This window comes from Lonchura striata, chromosome 3 (assembly GCF_046129695.1).
Source record: "Lonchura striata isolate bLonStr1 chromosome 3, bLonStr1.mat, whole genome shotgun sequence".
NCBI lineage: Eukaryota > Metazoa > Chordata > Aves > Passeriformes > Estrildidae > Lonchura > Lonchura striata.
The window spans coordinates 4,492,945-4,515,220 of record NC_134605.1 but is presented as its reverse complement, the minus strand read 5'-3'; the positions used below and the strand labels follow the sequence as shown (position 1 = coordinate 4,515,220).

General features: G+C 38.3%; 2 protein-coding genes across 8 annotated transcripts in view; both read right to left on the bottom strand.

Annotated features, from left to right (window-relative positions):
* Window positions 1–12,473, bottom strand: part of TASP1 (taspase 1) — a 76,056-nt gene extending 63,583 nt beyond the window's left edge. Inside the window, exons 1-4 of one of the 2 annotated variants that reach the window (XM_077781855.1) lie at window positions 12,432–12,473; window positions 9,735–9,952; window positions 8,036–8,103; window positions 6,505–6,573 (exon numbers count right to left, since the gene is read on the bottom strand). In XM_077781855.1, coding sequence (XP_077637981.1) covers window positions 6,505–6,573; window positions 8,036–8,103; window positions 9,735–9,879 — 282 coding nt within the window. In that variant the 5' untranslated portion in view covers window positions 9,880–9,952; window positions 12,432–12,473. Of the gene's footprint in view, window positions 1–6,504; window positions 6,574–8,035; window positions 8,104–9,734; window positions 9,953–11,979; window positions 12,220–12,431 lie in introns of those variants that run through there. The other variant, XM_021527828.1, reaches the window with a different exon arrangement.
* Window positions 12,474–18,579: 6,106 nt separating this feature from the next.
* ESF1 (ESF1 nucleolar pre-rRNA processing protein) overlaps window positions 18,580–22,276 on the bottom strand; it is a 29,534-nt gene continuing 25,837 nt past the window's right edge. For all 6 annotated transcript variants that reach the window (XM_021527831.3, XM_031504225.2, XM_021527833.3 and 3 more), the window contains exons 12-14: window positions 20,438–20,505; window positions 19,641–19,787; window positions 18,580–19,489 (exon numbers count right to left, since the gene is read on the bottom strand). In XM_021527831.3, coding sequence (XP_021383506.2) covers window positions 19,190–19,489; window positions 19,641–19,787; window positions 20,438–20,505 — 515 coding nt within the window. In that variant the 3' untranslated portion in view covers window positions 18,580–19,189. The remainder of the gene's footprint in view (window positions 19,490–19,640; window positions 19,788–20,437; window positions 20,506–22,276) is intronic.

Here is a 22,276-nt window from a genome sequence, read left to right as displayed (position 1 = left end):
GAAACAAATTACTGGAAACAGCTCAAAGTTTTGTCTTACATTTAAAATTAACTGGATGGGTTTTGAACATTCTAATCTACAATGAATTTAAAGAAATAAGAGGTGAGCACGTAGAAATGAAAAATAAATCTGATGTCAGTTAGCTTTTATTAACTTTCAAAACAGCAAGTAGTGAGTAAATTCAAAATCTGTTCTGCAAGATGTTGATTCAAATTTACAGAGACATGTAAAGAGTTCTCAGTGTTTGAGTCACCAAAACACTATCTTTCTGAAGAATCATGAATACAAGATCCCTGGCTAATACATAATCATGAAACTGGCCTTTATTTTCTGCTTTTTCCTTCTGAAGCAGCACAAGATTTTATCCTATTTTATCCCATACCACAACACTTCTTCCAATTCACTGTGTATATTCATTTTGTTGTTTATTTTGACAGCAACGCCTCACAGCACATAAGTAAATTTGAAAATATTTTCGGATAATGAAACATTTACAGTTTAGAATGCACAAACAATTTTCTGTAGAAAGTGGATGGGTGGGGGAAAATATGTTTAGAAACAGCTGATAGCCTTGAAAAGGCAGAAGATTCAGAGTAGCTGCTGGTTTAACTTGCTTCATTGCTCCTCAGGCTCTACAAATATGAAGAAAACTAAATCAGTGAAGTTTAGGAAAAAAGGGAGCAGAGAAGTGGTGGAAGGAATTGAAAGCAAACAGTGACAGGTACTTGGAAAACACAGTAAAACCAGGAATGCTTAGCATGACCAATGCTTGCTCCTAGTGCTGTCCAAGTCCTCTCCCCCTGGATAATCAGAGTGCAAAGACCTGCGAGTCTGGAGACAATTCTCTAATATTCTCTTCCAAATACATTCACTCAGTGCATTATACTTAAAAGAATTAGCAAAGAGGAAAACTATTGTGCTCCACAGATTTTTCGCTGCCACAAAACAGAAACAGCTTTTATCCTAAGAGTACATGTCATGGCCAAATAAAGGGAGTAAGAAGGACACACCAGAACAAGTCCTGGTAACACTGTCCAGAATTCCTCTGCACTCAAGGCACAAAGGTCTCTACCATCTGGTAAAGGCAATAATCAAAAGAGGCCAAGGAAAAAATACAGGATACAGAGCTCACTTTATTTCACAGGATCTATAAGTGCTGCATGCTTTGGCATAGCACCTTCACTGGCACAACCTCAAGGATGCACCAAGACACAATTTTGAACAAAGGGAACATCACCTACTTCCCCCTATAGAATATTTATTAGAACACTAAACTATTTTTGATAATAAGAACTCCACACCAAATTGCAGATGTCTCTTTGGTGGGGTAACTCTCATATTAGGACTCAGAATCTTATCAGTAACAACATGAGTAACTTCTCCAGTAAAAAGAAATAAAGACAAAATTTCAATAATCTGTTTAAATTTTCTATGGAGTTTCAATTAGCTTTAGAATCAGATTGCATTCAATTAAGAAAAAAGGCTCAGAATTCTAAGAGGAAGATGGTTTAACTTCACACATCTGAAAGGCAATCTGAAAACAGCTTTAGAGAGACTGGGTGTGAACCTATGGAATTTTTTATATCTACCTGCATTTCTCTGAAGTGAGATAAATGCCTTTGAAACAAGGTAGGGGAAAACATACCTATTTAAAAAAAATGGAAATAAGACATTCACACCTACTTCTATGAATAGGCAAAGATATGAACTACACCACACAAATACAATCTCTATTTCAAAACATGAATCTCTGCGAAGTTTGACCAAAAGATTTTAAGAGTCTGATATGTAAGTGGAAGAATATAATGTATAAACATAGAGGTGTATTTTGAAATGAAAACTCAAAACTTACAAGAAATGCAGAAACATTTAAACAGAAGAATGAATGCCTTTAAAGAGGCAAGAAACAAACTGTCCTAAGTGAAATTCTTTTCATACCCTCAGACAGAAAAGTGCAGCACTGCAAGATCTGACTACCATAAAATGGGGATGAACCCAACCAAAGCATGTGTCCAGGAAAAGGGAGGACAGGAAAAGAGAAAAAGGTATCTTCAGGAATATATTTTTATTTAAAACCACAGCAGCTATCAGATTTTGTGTTTCTAAGGAAACTGAAAAAGTAAGCAAACCAAGCCTTAGCTTTGCACGTTAACAGCAAGCCTTGCCACCATAGAACACTAAGAAGAGAGAAAAGACAAAAAAAAGGCTATTCAAAGCATTTTAACAAAATGTAACTCTTCAGTTATGTGACAAACACTAGACTTCCTGGCAATGACTCCACAAAGTGTCTCTAACTTACCATGTAAAGCTGTAGCAAAGGAGGTAAGAGAAAGCTTTAAGACGTGAAAAAAGAGTTTTGTTTTCCCAAGTTACCCATCTTGCAAAAACTCTCAAGCTTCCGAGGGCACCATTTTTATTTACAGAATCCTTTTTACTTCAAAATGTATTTGTAATTGTCCTGGCAGCAAATACAGGCATCCTGGAATTTCTAGCTGTGGTCAAAGTTGGAATGCTTGAAGATGTTACTCAGCTCTGTAACACATCTAGGCAAACAGTTAAAATGCTCAGATTTCAGTGAACATGAAAGAACATTCCATCCATCTTTGATACAGCCTTGGCCATGGCTGATTTGTACCTTTTAAAGCAAATTCAACACACACTGATTTTAGAAGTTATTTTTCTGTGAGAGTTTCATGACAATCAATATTCTACAAGGATGAGTCACATCCCTTTCAATTACACGAGCAAAAATGTTTTTAGACAACACTTTTGTCACAAATTACTGTCAGTCACTCTGCAGCAAAGCATCATAGTAATGTTTTTCACTGGAATTAATAACTGCCAGTTCATTACCCATTAGAAGTTCATCTATGGTGACTGCCTTAAAATGACAAGGATGCTTCTCCTTGACAGAGAAATCCGTGGGACTAAGACTGTATATTCAAAGGTCTTAACTATTAGGAAAATAATAATAATTTTAAAAAAATAAAAAAAACAATTCCTTAAGAAAAAGGTTTTTCCACTGCAAAATTTTGTGACAACCATAGAAACACACTGTTTGAATATAACGGATCCAAAACATTCTTTGCATGGATCTACAACATGCAAAATAAACTGAGCAATTTCAGTAGCAAGGAGATTGTAACCCAAAATGTGACATCCACTTCCCCATCAATCATATTAACTCCTAATTTAAATGATGTTCATAAAGAATGTTCTACTGAAGTCAGATAAAGAAACAAGTAATCTACATAAATATTAATAAAGGATTACACTAAACTTAGAAACAATTTGAAATCTTCATCACTCTTTACAACTACTGTATGTTCCTAGTACTTGACAGTAGACTTCATTAAGTGTTCCATAGTAAAAGAAAACTTTGAAATTACATAATTTTCTCACAGCCAGACATGAATGCAATCAACCTGTGGTTTTGCTGAAAACAGCACATTTTAAGTGGGTTGTATGAGGTCTCCTCCCCCCACCAAAAAAACCTGTTTAATAATTTCACTGTGTTTTAAGAAAAATCCAGGCATCATATGGTGGCTGATAGCAAGGGTGCAAAAATTAAGAGTACTGCAATAATGTCTTTGTGGAAGTAAACAATGAGTCTTACAAAATACCTTGCCCAGACCATTTTGTTACCAAAGGCTGACAGAGGTAACACGTGCATTTATTTCTTTTCAATACAGAGTTCTTAAACCACAAAACATACCTGCCTTAATGACCTTATCAAATACAGCTGATGCTTATGAAGACCAGCACGGTTGTTTTAACAATATTCTCTGTCAGTCTTGTTCCTTTGCAAAAGAAATCCACCTTTTCCTCTAGTTAATTATTACTATTATTGTATTCACAGAACACCATTTCACTTGAGAGTCACACAGTCCCACAAAGAAAGGTTATTTTTTCTGCACTTAGAGCCTGAAAAAATAAAACACAGACAGCATACCAGAAGCAAACTGTCTGCTTGATCATAAAAGATCAAGAGCAACTCTTGTGCCTCAACAACTCTTTGAAGTGATGCCTTTTGGATGAGCTGCAATCCTGTATAACAGGAGTTCTGTAATTGAGTGGAACTGAGGAAAAACATTCATCTCTTGCAATATTTCCATGAAAAGATATTTTGCCTTGCAAAGATTACAAATTTTGGAATACAGCATTAGAAGTCTGAGAGAACTGTAAAAGTGATTAAATATTTACACATAAACTCATAGCAATGTGACCTACAGAAACCAAAATATCAAGAAGTTACAGTCAGTATATTTATAATGAAATCTGTTATCATTTAATACAATATTCTGTTGTTCTGCATCTTCATTTGTGTTACAGGGATACAAGAAGACAGTTTCACACAGATTTGTTATTTATTTGTCAACTTCAAATGCTACAACACATTGTTCATGTAGTATAATATAAATATTATAATATACACAAAAGAGTGACAGCTCACTAGAGAAACCGTCAACACAAACCTGCATTTTTGCTCATAAAATTAATGAGAAAAACTATTTTGATTGCTTTGTTGACTTACCACATGTAGTTTGCTTCCCATAGAGCACCAGAAAAACCACCAGTACTAAACCAGAAGATGCAGCTCCAGAAATGACAGAGATGTCTGGAGATGCTGCTCAAAATGAGGTATGAGTAGATACAAACTGTTCCATATTTTGGAAGCTGGCAGTCTAACACTTGGGAGTTTCTCACACCAGATCCAAAAATCTGCCACTGCAAACCACACCATTTTCTGGTTTGGGTACAAATTTGACTTTCCCTCAATGTAATTGCATAACTAACTACTTTAATCTAAAGAAGGCCAAATCCCACACCCAGTACTCCCTATTCCAGTAACAGACAGAACCTTCAATTAAGAGATTATATAAATCACTTAATGAATAAATGAAAGTAAATAATTACATTAATGACTGCACTACAACCTGAACAAGATAACATTTAATCTTAAAAACAGGGAAAAGGAAAAAAACATTTTGTACAACAGAACACAAAAATACTACCTAAGACAATTGCCAAACCAAAAAGTGGAATGACAGCAGGCATTAGTACAGTAGTAGCAAGATAGATAAGGAGAAAAAGGATTCTGATTGGAGTAATTAGAAAAAAACTTTTTAATCTTAGAGCCATAACTTGTTCTACAGAAGCTGCTTCAGAATATTTAAATCTACTAAAGTAAAAGTCTCTTGGGGATAACAAAAACAGATAAACTATTTACCCCAGACACAGCTGCAAAGAGATCTACAACTGTTCGGTCAAGCTTTTCAAAATATGTTTTTCTCTGTAGCTCAGGAACACGATAAAAATCGCAACTCAAAGTAGATTTTTATTTTTGCTTTCCACTGAGGAGGGAGCTGACACACAAACCAGTTTCATGGAGTGAGAGCAGCCTCAGTGAGCTTAGGGAAGTGCATCATAAATAATTCCATGAGAGAGACACCCACTGCTTTCTGTGAGCCATACTCTAATGTGTAAGATAACACATGAAAGCATATTTGAACAGCTCACTGAGACCCACAGGAGTGCTAAAAGCCAAGGCACTTGCCAAGTTCACAGTGTGACTGAAGCCTTGGCTACCACTCAGCATGTCTAACACATACTGAAGTATGCACTTACTGCCTGCCTTACACTATCCCCATCAAGTACATTAATGAACACTTTCCCAACATCTGGATAAGCAAATCCACTGCTAATCCTCTTGGAATACTACCATAAATTCCAAGTGCAGGAAATTATTTTTACAGCACAACACCTACCTTGCTTTCCTTTTTTTTTTTAACTAATAAAGTTGGAGAGGAAGAAGCAATTACTACTTACAGGAGAAGAGGAATACCTGTTTCCATCATTACTGTCATAAAGGATTACTGGATCTGGGACAATGACCAAACTGCTTCATTTACCACCCAGAAATGTTTAGCTTTACTCACGTCTATATTATTTCATGGGGACCTTCACTGAAGGCAGATGCTATAAAAACCTCATCACTTCAAAAAGACACTTTTCCAAAAACCTCACCAGCAGCTGCTCACCAAGATGTTCTAGCTTAATTAACAAGTACTGTTTTGAAATAAAAACATTACTTGCCCAATTCCTCTACACATATTTTGTCATAATAATCAAAACCAGTAGGATATAGTTTCTCTCTCTAAGAAGCAGAGCCAGAACAACCTGTCTGTAGCTCAGCAAGCCAGAAATTCAGTTCCTTACAAAGTGTTCAGTAAATCTTCAATTACTGCATTTATTCTTAAAGGGTAAAGACTATCTGATAAGGCACACCTAAAATGACAACCAAATTGCACCAACTAGAAAACGTTAATTCAGTTTGCATATTTATAAAGTACTTTACACCAAAATATAGCGGAAAAGCAAAAGATAAAAGTAGTGTAGCACAAAAACAAAAATCCACTGAGATTGCCCATTTAACACCCCCTACAGAAAGGTCTGGCAAGATTTACCCAAGAGTTATATTTACTACTAGTCAGAAATTCATACCTCTAATTCTATAAGTGCTGCAGTCACTGCATCTGTTGCAAGAGCACCAGCCTGTAGCTTTTCAATTGCCTGTAAAACACAAGTTGTAGCTGATGATTAGGAAATTCTATTATTCTGTGACTGAGCCCTACATTTTTCTATTCCTGTATAAAATAAAATCTTCACCAAATTATTTTAAAATCTAAGAGTGTAAGAACAAGAAGCACTGGAAAAAGTCAGTATGAATCATATGAGGGCAGATCTGAAGGTATGATTTTACTATTATGACATTGTGACACTGTATTTAGTAGCAGATTTCTGCATAGTCAAATTTCTATCAAAATAACTTCTTATACTTCATGTCCTCAAACACCAAATGTCAGTCAACAAGTTTCAACTTTCCCTTCCAAGCTCCAACACGAATTTCTAGTACCACATATAGCAATTACCATAAAATTGAAGATAACTTCTCAACTTCATCTAAAAACCAATACAAATCACCTAAAATAATGTTACCTTCAAATAGCATACAGACACAACAATTGTAGAGCCTAACAGTATTTATTATATCCATACTGAACGAGATCTTACAATCAAGCTTTCTCAGGGAACCCCAGAAAACAACTCTGGCTGCAAGACAAACCTGAAACTGTTTATTCTTCACAGAAGTTATTGATGTTGGCTACTCAGCTCAAGAGTAGCTACACAGAATCTCAAATTGGACTTGAATTCAACAGCAGATCTCATATGACCAGCTGGAAAATTACTTTCACCAAGGCTAAAAAAGCCAGTGTTAAATTTGGATAATTTGCGAGGCCTCTCATTGCAAAATTAGATTGGTATTACGATTGAGCAACAAACTGTAACACAAAGTGATAATTATCAGAGACCAATTCTGAAACTCTTTTAAAAATCCTGCCAAGCTCCTTCTCCCTGCACTAAAAATTTTAGAGAGAGGTCTTCCAGCTACTCATTCAATACTTAAAAGACAGGACTTTCCAGCTCCAAAGCAAAGTTCTTGGAAGAGATGAAAACATATTAATTTCAAGGGAAATGAAAATCTTGCCATTTCTCCGTTTCCAACTTTGATTTTTTTTTAGTTTTGTTTTTCCTGTTCCTACCTCCCTGCCTATTAAGAGGGTAAGAGCTATCAAGAATATAATAATTACAGAAATCCCTGCATTCACAGAGCAACCTGGATGCTAGAGTTTAAATAAATTCCAAAAAGTGGATGTGGAAGAAATCTGTATATAGATATCATACTTAGCTCCAGAAAGCCTGGAGAAGTGCAGGAAGCTGTAGGAATACTCCTTGTAGGTACCACTGTGACCTTCTCTTGTTCTCCCACTGTTCATTTGGTGTCTGCTATTTGCCAGCACTGATGAGAATGTTGCTGCATCTCATGGCCTGCACTGTCCTGCCTCTGTATCATCTTAAGTGTTTCTGCTCTGGTTTCCCTCATTTCCTTCTATAAAAACATACAGCCCAAGCAGCTAAATCCAGATATTTCTTGTGTTACCCAGTACAGGACTGTGGAGCTGGTGACATGTACCTTCTGGCAGGCTCTTTTACACACATGCTTGTACTCTTTAGCTTTGGATTCAGAATGATAACCTGCACCTGCAATTGAAACAGAAGGAAAATACATTATACTACCTGGCAAACTACAGCCTGCAGTTCACACAGAGATTTAAGACACAGGCAGATACACTTTTCCTTATTCTGGATTACACTGGCATTTCCTATCAATGATTGACAACTTTATGCATTCAAACACAGAATCAAACACACTCAGTAAAATACAGGATACAGATGATATAGCCAGAAGCATGCAGGTATAAATATTAGCATCAATCTCTTCCTAGAAAAATGTTCCAAGAGATTCCAGTTTCACTCATTCTTGGAGGATTTCCAGTATAGCTTTTTTCTATACTGTCCATTATTGGGCAAAACTCTCAGTTTTAAGTCAAACTCTGATTTTCTTTTTTTCCACAATTCTGCTCATTTTCTCATGTTTATGCTATGTTTTTAAAGCTTGTTACTCCTAACTTAGAACAAGGAGTTCCTTCAAATGAAACTCATACAGATTTTTCACCTTTTTTCTTATTCTCAGTCTTTATCCTGCTGTACTGAACCATTCTGCCTTATTTTGAAGCCACTGCCCCTACTTCCACACCTGAAAAGTTTATCAGTGCCACCATTCAACTAAATGCAGCATCAGAAAAACAAGAGTGGCACATATTTAAAATCTAATTCTGTTTTACCAGGTTTTGCATCTAAAACCATGCTTGTATTTACCACAACTTCCCTTCGCTCACCTTTAGAAATATTATTTTTGAGAAAGTCTAAAATAAGCTTTAACACTAATACCAAAGTGACCCAGCAAAGGACACTATATTGAGCAATTTCATTTGCCCTTAAAATAGAATACCAAGGTCATCAAACATCAACCCAGAATAAATGATTTAAGGTTTGGGGCTGTTTTTTTAATCTTAATGATTTTATAAAGCAAGTAACATGTTGGCTTTTCAAATGTTTTAGGCATGACCAGGCCACTTTCCTCTATTTCACCTCATGTACTCACACAGATGCTCAATATACACCCAGATATAAGCATTGTCACCTTCATGATTCATAGTATTTAATAAAGAACCTATGAAAGAAGAATTTATGAGCAAGATACACATAATACGTAATTTCTGCATCAGATCTGAGTAGAGGAGGCCTTCATTACATGTGGAAAGAATAAACAGTAACTCACTTAAATATGAACAAGATCAAAAAAACAGATTCAGAAGGAAAAAAGAGCTCTGCAAAAAACAGCCTAAGCAGATTTCAGAAGGTCTTAGCTGGACTGTCCTCATGGACAAGCTAGACAAGAAACCATCAGCAATGAAAGAAAGGACTGTATTTGATCCTTCCATAGATAAAGAAACAGACTGAAATATCTCACTCATTTCGTAGGTTTGCCAAGCTTAGCAGACAACTACAGAATACAACATTTTATAATCATTTACCTTTAGGAAGGAGAAGAAAAATATCATCCAGAACACCCAAATAACAACACTATGATTAAGACTTTCCTGTGCAACTTCCAATCAGACTCCTCATTCTGAGTCTTGAACACAGAGTTAATGTCACTTTATTAGCACACTAGTAGTCCAAAGCCACTATAAAATTTTTGTTGCTAACTAGTTTGATATCAAAATATGCACTATTTCCATTCCAGCTGTTCTGCTTCCACATCTTACCTGCATGGACAAGCACAAATCCCACTCGTTTCCCTCTTTGGGTTTGCTTTGTTTCGGGCTCTTTGACGACCACTTTTACAGCTGTAACCTGAGATGATTTGGAAGGTAACACTTCTACTGAGCTTATCCCCTTCTCCATGATCATACATTAGGATCACCATCTTCTACTGGGAAGGAGCACACTTCCATTCAAAAATAAACTCTGGAGAGAAATCATCCTAAAACCAGATCACATATATATATATGTTAGACACTGACTTCAAGAGATGAATTTCACACAAATAACCTCAGAAAGAACTTTTAGGAGAGAAGTTTAAACCAAGGAGAACACACCTCTCCAAAGCAGGGTTTCCAAGTTCTGCCTCTTTCCTAGCCAACAGCACTAATGAGACGTAAAACAATCAAAGTCCATGCTGCAAGCTGAAAGAAGCCTTTTCACTACAATATAACTTGAACCTAATGATCTTGCCATACACTGGAAGCAACTGTTAATATAAGTTTTGCTTTCCATGGTGCCCTGTTTTCCAACAATACAACTAATTTCTCTGCTCATCACATCTAACTGGCACATGACTAACCCTTTAAAACACCACACATTTTCCTTTCTATGCAAAAAAAGCCTGTTTAAGATTCTATAATGAACTCCTATTCTTCTATACTGTTTCATCCCATCTCCTTATAATTCCTCACTAATTTGCAGCAGGAAAAGAAAAAATAAATTAACTTTTTTTTAATGACAAATTATTTCTAAAACAAAACCAAGTAAGCCTAAAATAGTCAAACAATGTTTGTCTGGGTAAGAAGAGCTACTATGATTACTAGTGAACCTCCACATGCTTAAGTCAAGCTCAAATAATTAATAACTTTATTGGCTTTGATGGTTACCCTTAAGATGCTAAGGAAATTAATGCTTATAGAAAACTAATGGAAATATTGTCAGTATTACCTACTACATGAAATAAAAAAAAATAACAATACAGAACGATGTATTTATCAGGAGTTGCCAACGTGTCTGTATTTACTGCTGCTCTTATCCACAGCTTACTACATATTAATCCTGACAAAACCATTTGTCTACTTCAGAAGGTAAAACAGAGACATTCCACACACTGAATTACTTAAGGAAGTGAAAAGCATGTAGTGCTAATGCAGAAATGGAAAAAAACTCTGTAATACATTAAGATAGTTTATATATTAAGAACTAGATGAATTTGAAGGTCTCTTCCAATCCAAACCATTCTCTGACTCTACACCTCTACATTCCAGTATAACATCTATCAATCCTACCATCTCAAAAAGGACTTTGTAACCCAAGAACACTGGAAAGCGAACAGAAAAATGAGATGTTTAACGCATAAGACTTAAACCACTGACTCCTCAAATGCCAATTGGCTTACTCCAGCAATTAAATACCACTCCATTTAAATGGCCCAAACTATGTAAATGATGTCAAGCAAGATTCAGCAGTGCCACAGAACAAACCAGCTGGTTTGCCACAACTATTCTTTTGATAAGAAGAATCAGCACAGCACTGGAGGAAGTTATTTATCTACCACAATTTCTTCCTAAATACTAAACATACCTAGTAATCTTCATACAGTTATAAATTTACTTTTTAAAATAAAATATGAACTTGTTGTTATAATTATATATGTCCAATACAAAATGAAAGGCCACTACAATACATAGGCTCTACAGAGAGAAAGTGTTTACGGATTATATCCGATTGTAATGGACACTTGAGAACATTTCAGAGCTAAGATTAAAGTATTCATCACTGCATTTACTTCCTTTCTACCAATAGTAAAGATGGCTCCAGCGACCATCGGTTCTCTTTGCTGCATCTTGCTACACCCTCCAGAAAGTCACTCCTACAACAAGGGCACAGCACAGACTTCAGTAAAGAAACAGAGGAGCAAGTAAGGAATTGAAACTGTCACGGGAATGGAAGAAATAGTGGGGTAGTAGGAAAAGCAGTAATGATGATAAAATGGCTTTTGTAAATTAAGCCAATGATGTCACTTGAAGACTTACTAACAGTGTAACTGCAGGCTGGAAATCCTCATTAGGCCTTTGCACAGAGGTGGGTCTAAGGATGTGTTTATATTTATAGAGAACATACAGGCAACCCAACCTATCTCTCGTTTGCTTCCATTTGTAACACTTCCTCCAAATCAACTCAATTTTCTCAAACACCTCCCATCTCAAACTGTTCTTCAAGTCCTTTTACATTTCATTCACAAACCTGCTGCTTCCACTTGTTAAGCTCCCACTGGACCCAACTTTTCCCTTTCAATCCTCTTTTAGGATTTATCACTTCTCCCTGCTGGGCTGTCACGCTCGCACCACTCTTGACTCGATTCCTCCTTGCTACACATTTCCCGTGCAGCGGCAGGCACGGTGGAAGAGCACACACCAGGACCAGGAACCAGAACGCTTTCACCGAAACAGCCAAGGAACGCCCTGAGCGCCCGGCAGCAGCGGCCCGGCCTCCTGCCCGGGCGCGGGGCGGGCGCAGCCCCGCTCCCGCCGGGGCGCGGCCGGCAGCGAGCGGAGCGCGGGGCGGGCCGGGCCGCCGCCGCCGCGCCCCCGCCCCGACGGCCGCGGCCCGGCCCCGCTCCCAGCGCCGCGGGCAGGGCGCGCACGGGAGAGGCCGTGCCGGGCAGCGGCGGCCCGGGGCAGCCCCGCCGCACTCACCCTGCGCCGCCGCCATCCGGGACCGCCCGCTCGTTGCCGCGGTGAGGGGAGGCGGCCCGCCCCCGCCCCGCGCCCATTGGCCGGGCCGCGCCCGCCGGCGGATGTGGCGCCGCTGCTGAGCGGCGTTCCGCGGGGCCAATGGCGCGGGGCGGGCGCGGCGGGGCCGGCCGGGACGGCGGTCCCCGGGACGGCGGTCCCCGGGAGAGCGATCCCCGGGACGGCGATCTCTAGGAGAGCGATCCCCGGGATGGGACAGGGATCCCCGGGATGGGACGGCGGTCCCCGGGAGGGCGATCCCCGGGAGAGGGATCCCCGGGAGGGCGATCCCCGGGACGGCGATCCCCGGGACGGCGATCTCTAGGAGAGTGATCCCCGGGAGGGCGATCCCCGGGAGAACGATCCCCGGGAGGGCGATCCCCGGGAGAACGATCCCCGGGACGGCGATCCCCGGGATGGGACAGCGACCCCCGGGATGGGACAGCGCTCCCCGGGATGGGACAGCGCTCCCCGGGATGGGACAGGGATCCCCGGGATGGGACAGCGCTCCCCGGGACGGCGATCCCCGGGAGAGGGATACCCGGGAGGGCGATCCCCGGGACGGCGATCCCCGGGAGAAGGATCCCCGGGAGAGCGATCCCCGGGAGAGGGATACCCGGGATAGCGCTCCCCGAGATGGGACGGCGATCCCCGGGATGGGACGGCGATCCCCGGGATGGGACGGCGATCCCCGGGATGGGACAGCGATCCCCGGGATGGGACGGCGATCCCCGGGATGGGACGGCGATCCCCGGGATGGGACAGCGATCCCCGGGACAGCGATCTCTAGGAGAGCGATCCCCGGGACGGCGATCCCCGGGATGGGACGGCGATCCCCGCCGCGGTCCGGCCGCACGGTCGGAGCCAGGCTCGGCCTCCGGGCACAGCGGCACAGCCCCCCGGTGCCATCGGTGTGTCAAGGGGATGGATAGTAACCTCCAGTGTTGTTGCCGTGAGCCCCAGGGCAATATACCTATATCTCGTATCAATATGCGTGTGTATCGTATCACATATAATCAATATTATAGAATATGTGATGTATCTCTATATCTATGCAATATACATATATACCTATATCTCGTATCAATATGCGTGTGTATCGTATCACATATAATCAATATTATAGAATATGTGATGTATCTCTATATCTATGCAATATACATATATACCTATATCTCACATCAATATGGATGTGTATCATACCAATACAAAATCAATATAGGAATCATAGAATATGTGATGTATCTCTATGCAATATACATATATATCATATATATAATACAATATGCAGTGTACAAATATATAAATATGCTACATACCCATATATCATATCAATACACATATTTCTATCAATATGCAGATATAGTTTAGCAATATACATATATATCATCCAACATGCAATACAACTATATATCAGCATACAATGTAGATATGTCATGCAATATGCATATTAATATACAAAGATATGCAATTATATGTGTATATGTATATATACATTAATATGCAATGTGCATAGTAATATGCATGTAAATGCAATTATATGTATATATGTATAGGCATATATAAACATGCAGTATGTATATTAATATACATATATTAGTATGCAATATACATATGTACAATTACACATAAATATAACACAGTATGCACTATATAATACAATATACACATATCCATGTAGGATACATGTATATCTACACATGTGACTTCTCATAGCTACTCAAAACTAACCTTATTGATTAAAAATATGTGTATTTCATAATACACTTGCTAGGAAATCCTCACAACAATCGGGTATTTTACATCTTTCTGCTTCAATGAGCATTTAACTATTGTGTTCTGCTAGAGATAATAAGTCTTTATTAACTTCTGTCCACTTTGTTGTAGAGGTGGTATAAAAAACACATTGTTTACTGAAGTTGCCTTCCCAGGATCAAGGACAGCTGTATGTGAATCCCATTTCCATGGTACCTTCTCTGATGGTCACTATCATCAGTCCTGGGGACCAGCTGTGTATGTGTGAGACAGTTCATTATCCCAGTCCACACAGTCCACTGTTCCCAAAGTACCTCCACACTTCCAGCCTGCTGCTCCTCTTCTTCATAGAACCATGAAATGAGTCCAGATGTCCTTATAGATTTTCTTTTATTGTAAATTTATTTAATCTGACAGCTGAAATTCTCACTTGCAAAGCTTGGCCTTTTAAAGTAGAAACTCTAAAGCTTTTATTACATCAAGAGAAGGTTGCTCTGTTTGCAGAATTCACTTAATTTCTTGCTGAAGCTGCACATGGGCAGTGAAATGATATCGATTATACACAATATTATCCTGACCCCTCTAGATGAAATAGATTTTAACTCCTCAGTTTTATTTTCTTAGGAGTAACTATGTAGCTATTACACTGGTTCCTGCAACAGTGAACAATATAGTGCATTCTCTGCAAACAAGCTGTCAGAAAATCACCTGCTTCAGCCAAACTACAGGTTTTGAAAAGAAAATTTCTACGGTGCCTCTCTGACAATGAATTCATTCACTACTAATAATAGGTGTCTTTCTAAATAAACTATTTTAATAATAATACAAAGCTGTATGAGTAATCTTGCAGTATATTGCTCCATTTGCCTAGCAGGGGTTGCATCTAAGTCCTTCCACACTTTCTCGCTCCTTCCTCTCTGGAGCCCGTCCCCGCGCAGGCAGCATTGGCGCAGGTGACATGACGTGGCAATGCACTGTGGCAGCCCAGAAAGCAACCCTGCTCCAGGCTGCATCCAGAGCCCTGCGGGCAGCAGATGAGGGAGGGGATTCTGCCTCTCTGCCCCCTCTCTGGTGTGACCCCAGCTGCAGGGCTGTGTCCAGATCTGGGGTGGCCAGCATTGGAAGGACACAGAGCTGTTGGAGTGAGGCCAGAAGAAGCCACCAAGATGATCAGAGGGATGGAGCAGCTTTCCTTGAGGAAAGCCTGAGAGATTTGGGGTTGTTCAGCCTGGAGAAGAGAAGGCTCAGGGGTGACCTAATTGTGACCTTCCAGTACCTGAAGGGAGCCTACAAGAAGGATGGACAGAGACTGTTCACTAGAGCATGGAGTGACAGGACAAGGGGGTATGACTTCCTAGTAACACCAATTTCATTCACTAGCCAAAATAGATTTAGTAGCAAATAATAACTAGCAACAGATTGCTTACACTTCTTACTGTCATCAAGAGAAGTGTCATTTGCTTTCATGTTTGTGGTGAACACAGGCTATACCATGTATTAAACATCAGCAGGAACTTGCAATGAAGTTGCAAGAACCACACAAAGAATTGTAGAACCATAGAACGGTTTGGGCTGGATGGAGCTTTTAAAGAACATCTAATCCAAACCCCCCTGCTGTGGATAGGGACATCTGGAAACTAACTTTTTCACCCCCACACTTTATTCCACCTCCATCACATCCTAATTGCTCTACACAGGATCTCCCCCAGGAATTCAGAGGGCTCCTCCCTGGCCCGCCTAATAGTCACAGAAAATCTTTTTGTAGATTTTTTTCCCAGTAAAAATGTGCTTCCACTTTTGTATCATTGACTTCTTTTTTTCAAAGACCAGCCTTACATTTTTAACAATGCAAAATATGTCAGGAACAAATGCAAGTCTTTTTCAACACAAGTTTTTGGCACACAAAACTATGTGGCTTTTGGAGAGCAGCTTTTGTCTTCCACATTACCAGGTGCTTCCTATTCTGTTGGACAAAACTACAAGGAAATAACATGCACTCCACAAACCCTCAGGAAATCTTTGGCTTTCTTTCACAGATTTTAACCTGAGGTCCAAATCCAAGTTGCAAGTTGCTTTGTTGCCTTTTTTTTTTTTTTTTTTTTTTTTTTTTTTTTTTTTTATTTCAAGCCCTTGTTATTCTTAACAGTGCTGAACTGAACCAAGGAGATTCCTCAGAGTATTTTCTTCTTCTCAGATGGCAATAGGTACATTTGAGGTAGGACAGACTGATTCAAGAGAAAAGGAAGGTGTTGGTAAAAAAAGACTGCAATATGATACTGGCTTTCACATTGTATATATTAGTTTTTGCACTGATCATGTATACCTTTGTTTAGTTGTTTGTCAGTATAACAATAAGTTTAAGTACATACTGCATATCTTATAGAAATAGTAGTGGGGTGAATATACTATCTTACAGGCCTTAGCTGAACACTAGGTTTTAAAATACCTCTATCTAACCAAACAAATGGTGTAAAGTGAACATGGTGTTCCCCTTTCCTTGACTGAATCCTCCAAGTGATAAGATAACCATGACACAAACCAGAGCACTGGAGGACAATTAGAGAATACCATGTTAAATTTAAGGAAGGCATACTAAATTCTTGTCAGAGGATGTGAAACAGCAGGATGGAGATACAAGAAGAAATTAAATATATTGACCCAGGATATCATGCAGATAAACCGGAGCGTGAAGCCAAAAACAGGAGTTTCTAAAACATCAGAAAGTCCACAAGAATGTTTAAATAATGTATGAAACACATGAATATGCATGTACCTCAGTGATGTAACCATATAAAGATAACACTGTTGGGATATACCCCTGTGTTCTTTGGCTGTCCACCAGGAGCACCCCAGAGCTGGACTTTCGTCTCTTATTTTAGCCTTTATCAAACCTTACAAAAACCCTTTATCTTGAGCTTCCCAACCAAGATGCTCCCTCAGCACTCAGTAACTTGAGAACAAAACCAACAACAAAAACTTCTGATTACATAAAATGATTATACGTTAAGCACTTACAGGATACCCAATACACACTACCATACAACAAAATAATTATTTAAACCGATATTTAAAATCACTATGAAGTCTGCATTCACCTTTCCATACATTTTGTCTATGACTTGCAAGTAGAGGCAAGGCTTCCTAACAGGAGAAAGTAGCCATGTGAAGATAGAACATAATTTATACAATCTAATTTAAATTAGAAAGAAATCCTCACAATTTGTGACTTCTAAATTTTATAACCAGATTTTTCAAATTACTCCTCCAGCAAAGTTCATGTCAAGGACAGAGGCATTGCAGGAGTACAGAGGTTCTGGTGGAGTTCTGTACCAGTGAGTCACTCAGCACATCTGGGCAATCTGCAGGAGCAGAGATCCACTGATTCCACTTTGATTTCCAGCTAGAAAAGCACCAAACTGAAAAGAAAAGCACCAATAACACAGAAGTGTTTGGTAGAACTCAGCAGGGCTAGAGGATTCAAGAGACAGCGTAGTTTGTTGTTGCCTTTCATTTCCCAACACATCTGTTTTCCATACAAATTACTGAACAAAATTATGGGAGACTTTCAATGGACCCAGTATTAAAACAAAGTAACTCTGAAGATGTTAAAATGTTTATGATAAGTAATTACATTTAAAACAGTCTCCAAGTATTCAATAGGAACATCATTGCAAAGCACTCTTGTAAAATCCATCTCCACCTGTATTTGTGTATTATGTTCCTTAATACCTTTGGGTTTTTTGGTCATTCTACAGCCTCCCATGTATTAATCCAGCTCTCTTATCTCCTTTACATACTGAGATAAATTTACTTGCTATAAACACTGGTTTTGATTATCAATAGTTTTAATCTCTGATTCATAGAAGTCTTTGTTTAGATTAGTAGAACATTTTAGAAATTAAAAATGTCTTTAAAATGGAAAATTACCTTTCAGCTCCTGGTTTCTAAAATTTTCAGTGTTTCTTGTAATGCCATGTTGTATTTCCATTGTAGCTGATACAGCAAACTTTTAAAAAAATCCCAACACCCCAACTCACACCCAACCTTAATCAATGGCCATACTCTAGGGAAGAGTGATCATTTTCTACTTACTGTATTCTCCCTGCACCTTTGATACTGTCATCACCAGCACTGACATGGCCAAACAAGATGTTTTCTAAAACTGTACCATCTAGATCTGCCTTTGATTTTTTTCCTTTCCTCTTCCCATCCCCTCTTTGTTTTTTTTAACACTTACAATACTGGAAGACCTTGTATAAGTATCATATTCATGGAAATGTAATAACAATAACAAAAAGTTTATTTTGATGCAATTTCATTTAGGCGTGAAATAAAAAAACACAGCTAGTACCCAAAATTCTTTTGGGCCAATTTAAAATATTTATTTCCAAAGTATGTCAATGAAACACTTCTAAAGGGCAATATTTCCACTAATTAGTTCTATTACCTTCAAGTATTAAAAGGAGAAATGTATAAAGCATTTATGCAATCTTTTAAAAAATCTATGAAAAGCTTGTATACAAAATTTTGTCCATTTGTAGTTATATTATTACCTTCTTTATCAGGACAGGTATGTTTTACAGACTTCCGTGGAATTAAAAACTTTAAAACCACTTAGTTTCAGCAATAAACCTCTGCAGAATGGTTTTTATTATTTATAAATAAACCCATAATCATGATGTTTTTAGCCATTTTCAGTGCTTCTATTATTTTTAAGAGATGACATGATACAAAACAAATCACCCCAAAACCATCATTTCCTTACATATATGCAAAACGGTATTTGTTGTGGCATAAGAAAAGAGTGATTATTACTCTGAACACTTCACAATTCACCAACATAGTTAAATGAATTTTCAGGATATTTTAGGTGGACAGGAATTAGAGCAGGCCACAGTAATTTTAACAGATGTCTCCAGTTAGCAGGGCTTGGACTAAAGTAAAGGCTGAGTAAAATCAAAGTTCAGTTATTTGAATTTCTGCTTTTTCCGTGCCTGAAACTCTTGGGTTTTATGCTTGACTGACTTTATTAGCATTGATAGGGCAGGATTTATGGGTTTCTTGGCAACCTCTCCTTTCTTTGCCATCTTGTTCTCCAGGCCCTTGTTTGCCTCCTTGAGATCTTGCTCCTTTTCTTCTCTTCGGCGAGCTTTCTCTTCCAGGATCTTTTCTACTGCTTTTGTCTTTTTGAAATTTGGATCTGAAGGATCCAAATTAAACAGAGGAGAAGTAAACATGGCTTGGAATCTTGAATCAGCAACATTTACCTGAAGTGAGAAAAGAAGCATTTATTTTAGGTAAACTTTTCCCATGACAGCAAAGCTTTTAAGCCTAATAAAACATGAACTGCTCCAGAAGTCATAGTTCATGAGATTCCTGGAACTGCTCCAGTCACAAAATCAAGAAGTACACAATTACCTGGAAGTCATCTTCTAGTAATTCTTTCTTTTTCATAAGAAGTTTCTTTTTCTTCTTGCTCAAATTCTGTTGTTCTATAATCTTTTTATAATTAAAATGTTTTCTGGTGTCATCCTCATCATCCATCATCAGTAGGGCCATTTCAGCCTGTTACAAAATAAGAAAGTCCATGTACACAATGAAAGTTTTCTATGAAAAAATTCAGCATCTCATTAATAAAACCTGTATGAGTCTACATTTGTTTAAATAAGTTGAAATAGGGTCATCAGGGCAGTATTATTTCATCCATAAAAACATTCTTTTAACATTTTGAGGTGTAGTATTAATACAAATTTATTTCCTTCTTATTAGATTTTAAATTAATGCAAATATGCACATTCAATTTTCAACCACAGTAATAATCTCATCTGAAAATTTTACACTATAACTTAGAAATAACTAATGGATACAATTTAATACTGATATTCATATAGCAAGATTAAAACAAAAATATCTGGATTTAAGTGATTCTTTTAGTTAACTTGTTCTGAGAGAGGATGAAAAGAAAACAAAATAGCAAATAACTCACTCTTCAAGGACAAAAATTTACAGGACAAGGTTTGAACTCACAAATGTTTCATACAATACTGATGTTAAAAAAATAAAAACTTCTTGGTAGTTTTTGCTCTACGGGCTCTCACTAATAAAATTGTATAGTTTTATTCTACTGCTATCCTACGAAATTCTACAGTTCTATTCACAAACACATACCAGATACTTGCAGAATTCATACAATGCAACATTTTACACCACTTTACCTTCTGTTTTTCAACTTCATCCTCATCTTCTGAGGTGCTTTCTATTGATTCTGGCTTCTTCTTTAAACCTAAGTGCAAATACAGGGCACAAACATATTTATCCAAGCTTATGCATGAGGGCATAATTTACCTATAGCTAGAACTTCTAAGTACATCTCATTTTCTTGCACTCAGTATTTGAATGTTGGATGTGGAAAAAGGCTGCAAAGTTAAGAAAAACCAGGAAAACTTAAAGCAATAAAAATCCACTGAATAGTTGTTCAGTTTAAGGAGGCAGCAACATTCAAATGGCATTAATAAGTCAAAACCATGGTTTTACTGTATTTTTCATAGAGCAGTAGAAAGAAGTATCACAATAGTGCAGGCAAACCCATGACATCACACCACTCCCAGGGCATTTTCTTGTGGAAATTAAAATATGATTGACTCTGCTCAGACTGAATATTGTTCTGAGGAAGCTCCCCTACTCCCTTAGCCTTCAGATACACAGTGCTGATAATGACAGATATAATGAACAGTAACAGCATAAGACATTAGTCAAATCTAACTTCTAATGAAAACAGACCTGTTTATAAATCCCACTAAATCAAATTATTCTTTTTGGAATGCCTGTAGATCTTGATCAAGAAAAAACAGGAAAAGCAGAAGGTTTCCTGACCCAAACCACACACTCTGACCTTTGAGCTTAGAATGACATTCCCAGGCAATTTACTGCAGTCCACTGGGGGTACTCTTAAGGAAGATATTTGGCTTCATTTTGTTAGGACAGGTTTGTACTCAGACTAGAAATACAGACATGCCAGACACATGTCAAGTTATATCACTAAGGATACTCTGGAAGAGGATGTATTTCTTGAGAAAGGTTTTTTTTTTGCCTTGACTATTCCCTTGACTATTTCTACATGGATTCCAAACTGGAAATGGATTTCCAGAAGAAACAAACCATCACCATGAAAAAATAAACTATTCTGATGCACAATGCCATCAGCTGAAAAACTAAACTATTGATTTAGTAGTTCCAGAAAATGTGCAGGAAAAGCAGATTCAGATATGATATTTTTACCTAAATGACACAATTTAAGTTAACGTGTAGAAGGAAGAAATAAATGTCTTCTGTAGGCCTTCAACAACTATGGAATATTTTTATCTTTCAGAAGTGGCTAAACTACAGAAAAGGAGAACAGAGATAAAATTGGAGACAGTTATATGAGAAATTAGATCAATACATTTATTTTCTTTCTACACATTTCCCAAAGCAAAGTCATTCAAGTCACCTTCCTCTCTCTTTCACTCTATGGGGAATTACAGCAGTGACGCTTATGCCTTCAGAGTATTCTGTGGATGAAGATGGGGCTGAACAAGGAGTTGGTATCAAACTGAGCTCTTCTCCATGAAAATAAATAAATTAGTAAACCCTTTATTTCTTACTTTGACACTGTGCAGCTAGTAAAACCAGCTCGGGACTTAAAATCACCCTTGGGACTCAAAAATTTGTATAAAACTGAAAATGTTTCTGCTTGAAAATTCACAAATTAATAATTTTCTCTCTTATTAGCATATTCCTGCTACAGTCCCTCTTCCCACATACATTCTTCTAACCCCACCACACACACTTGTTGCACACTTATGGCAAACTGATTGCAATCTGTCAGAGTTTTCCTAGCACTTCATCCCCACTGCCATCCTTCAATCAGATTTGTCCCACCTACAGCAGAAGATACTTCAGTGTGCCACAGAATTAATTGGTAGCTGGTGCCAGCCAGTACAAGTGTCCAGTTTCTGCTGTAATTCCCACTCAAGCTACCATTCAACTCTTTCTCAGCTCAAGAATTTTGTTTG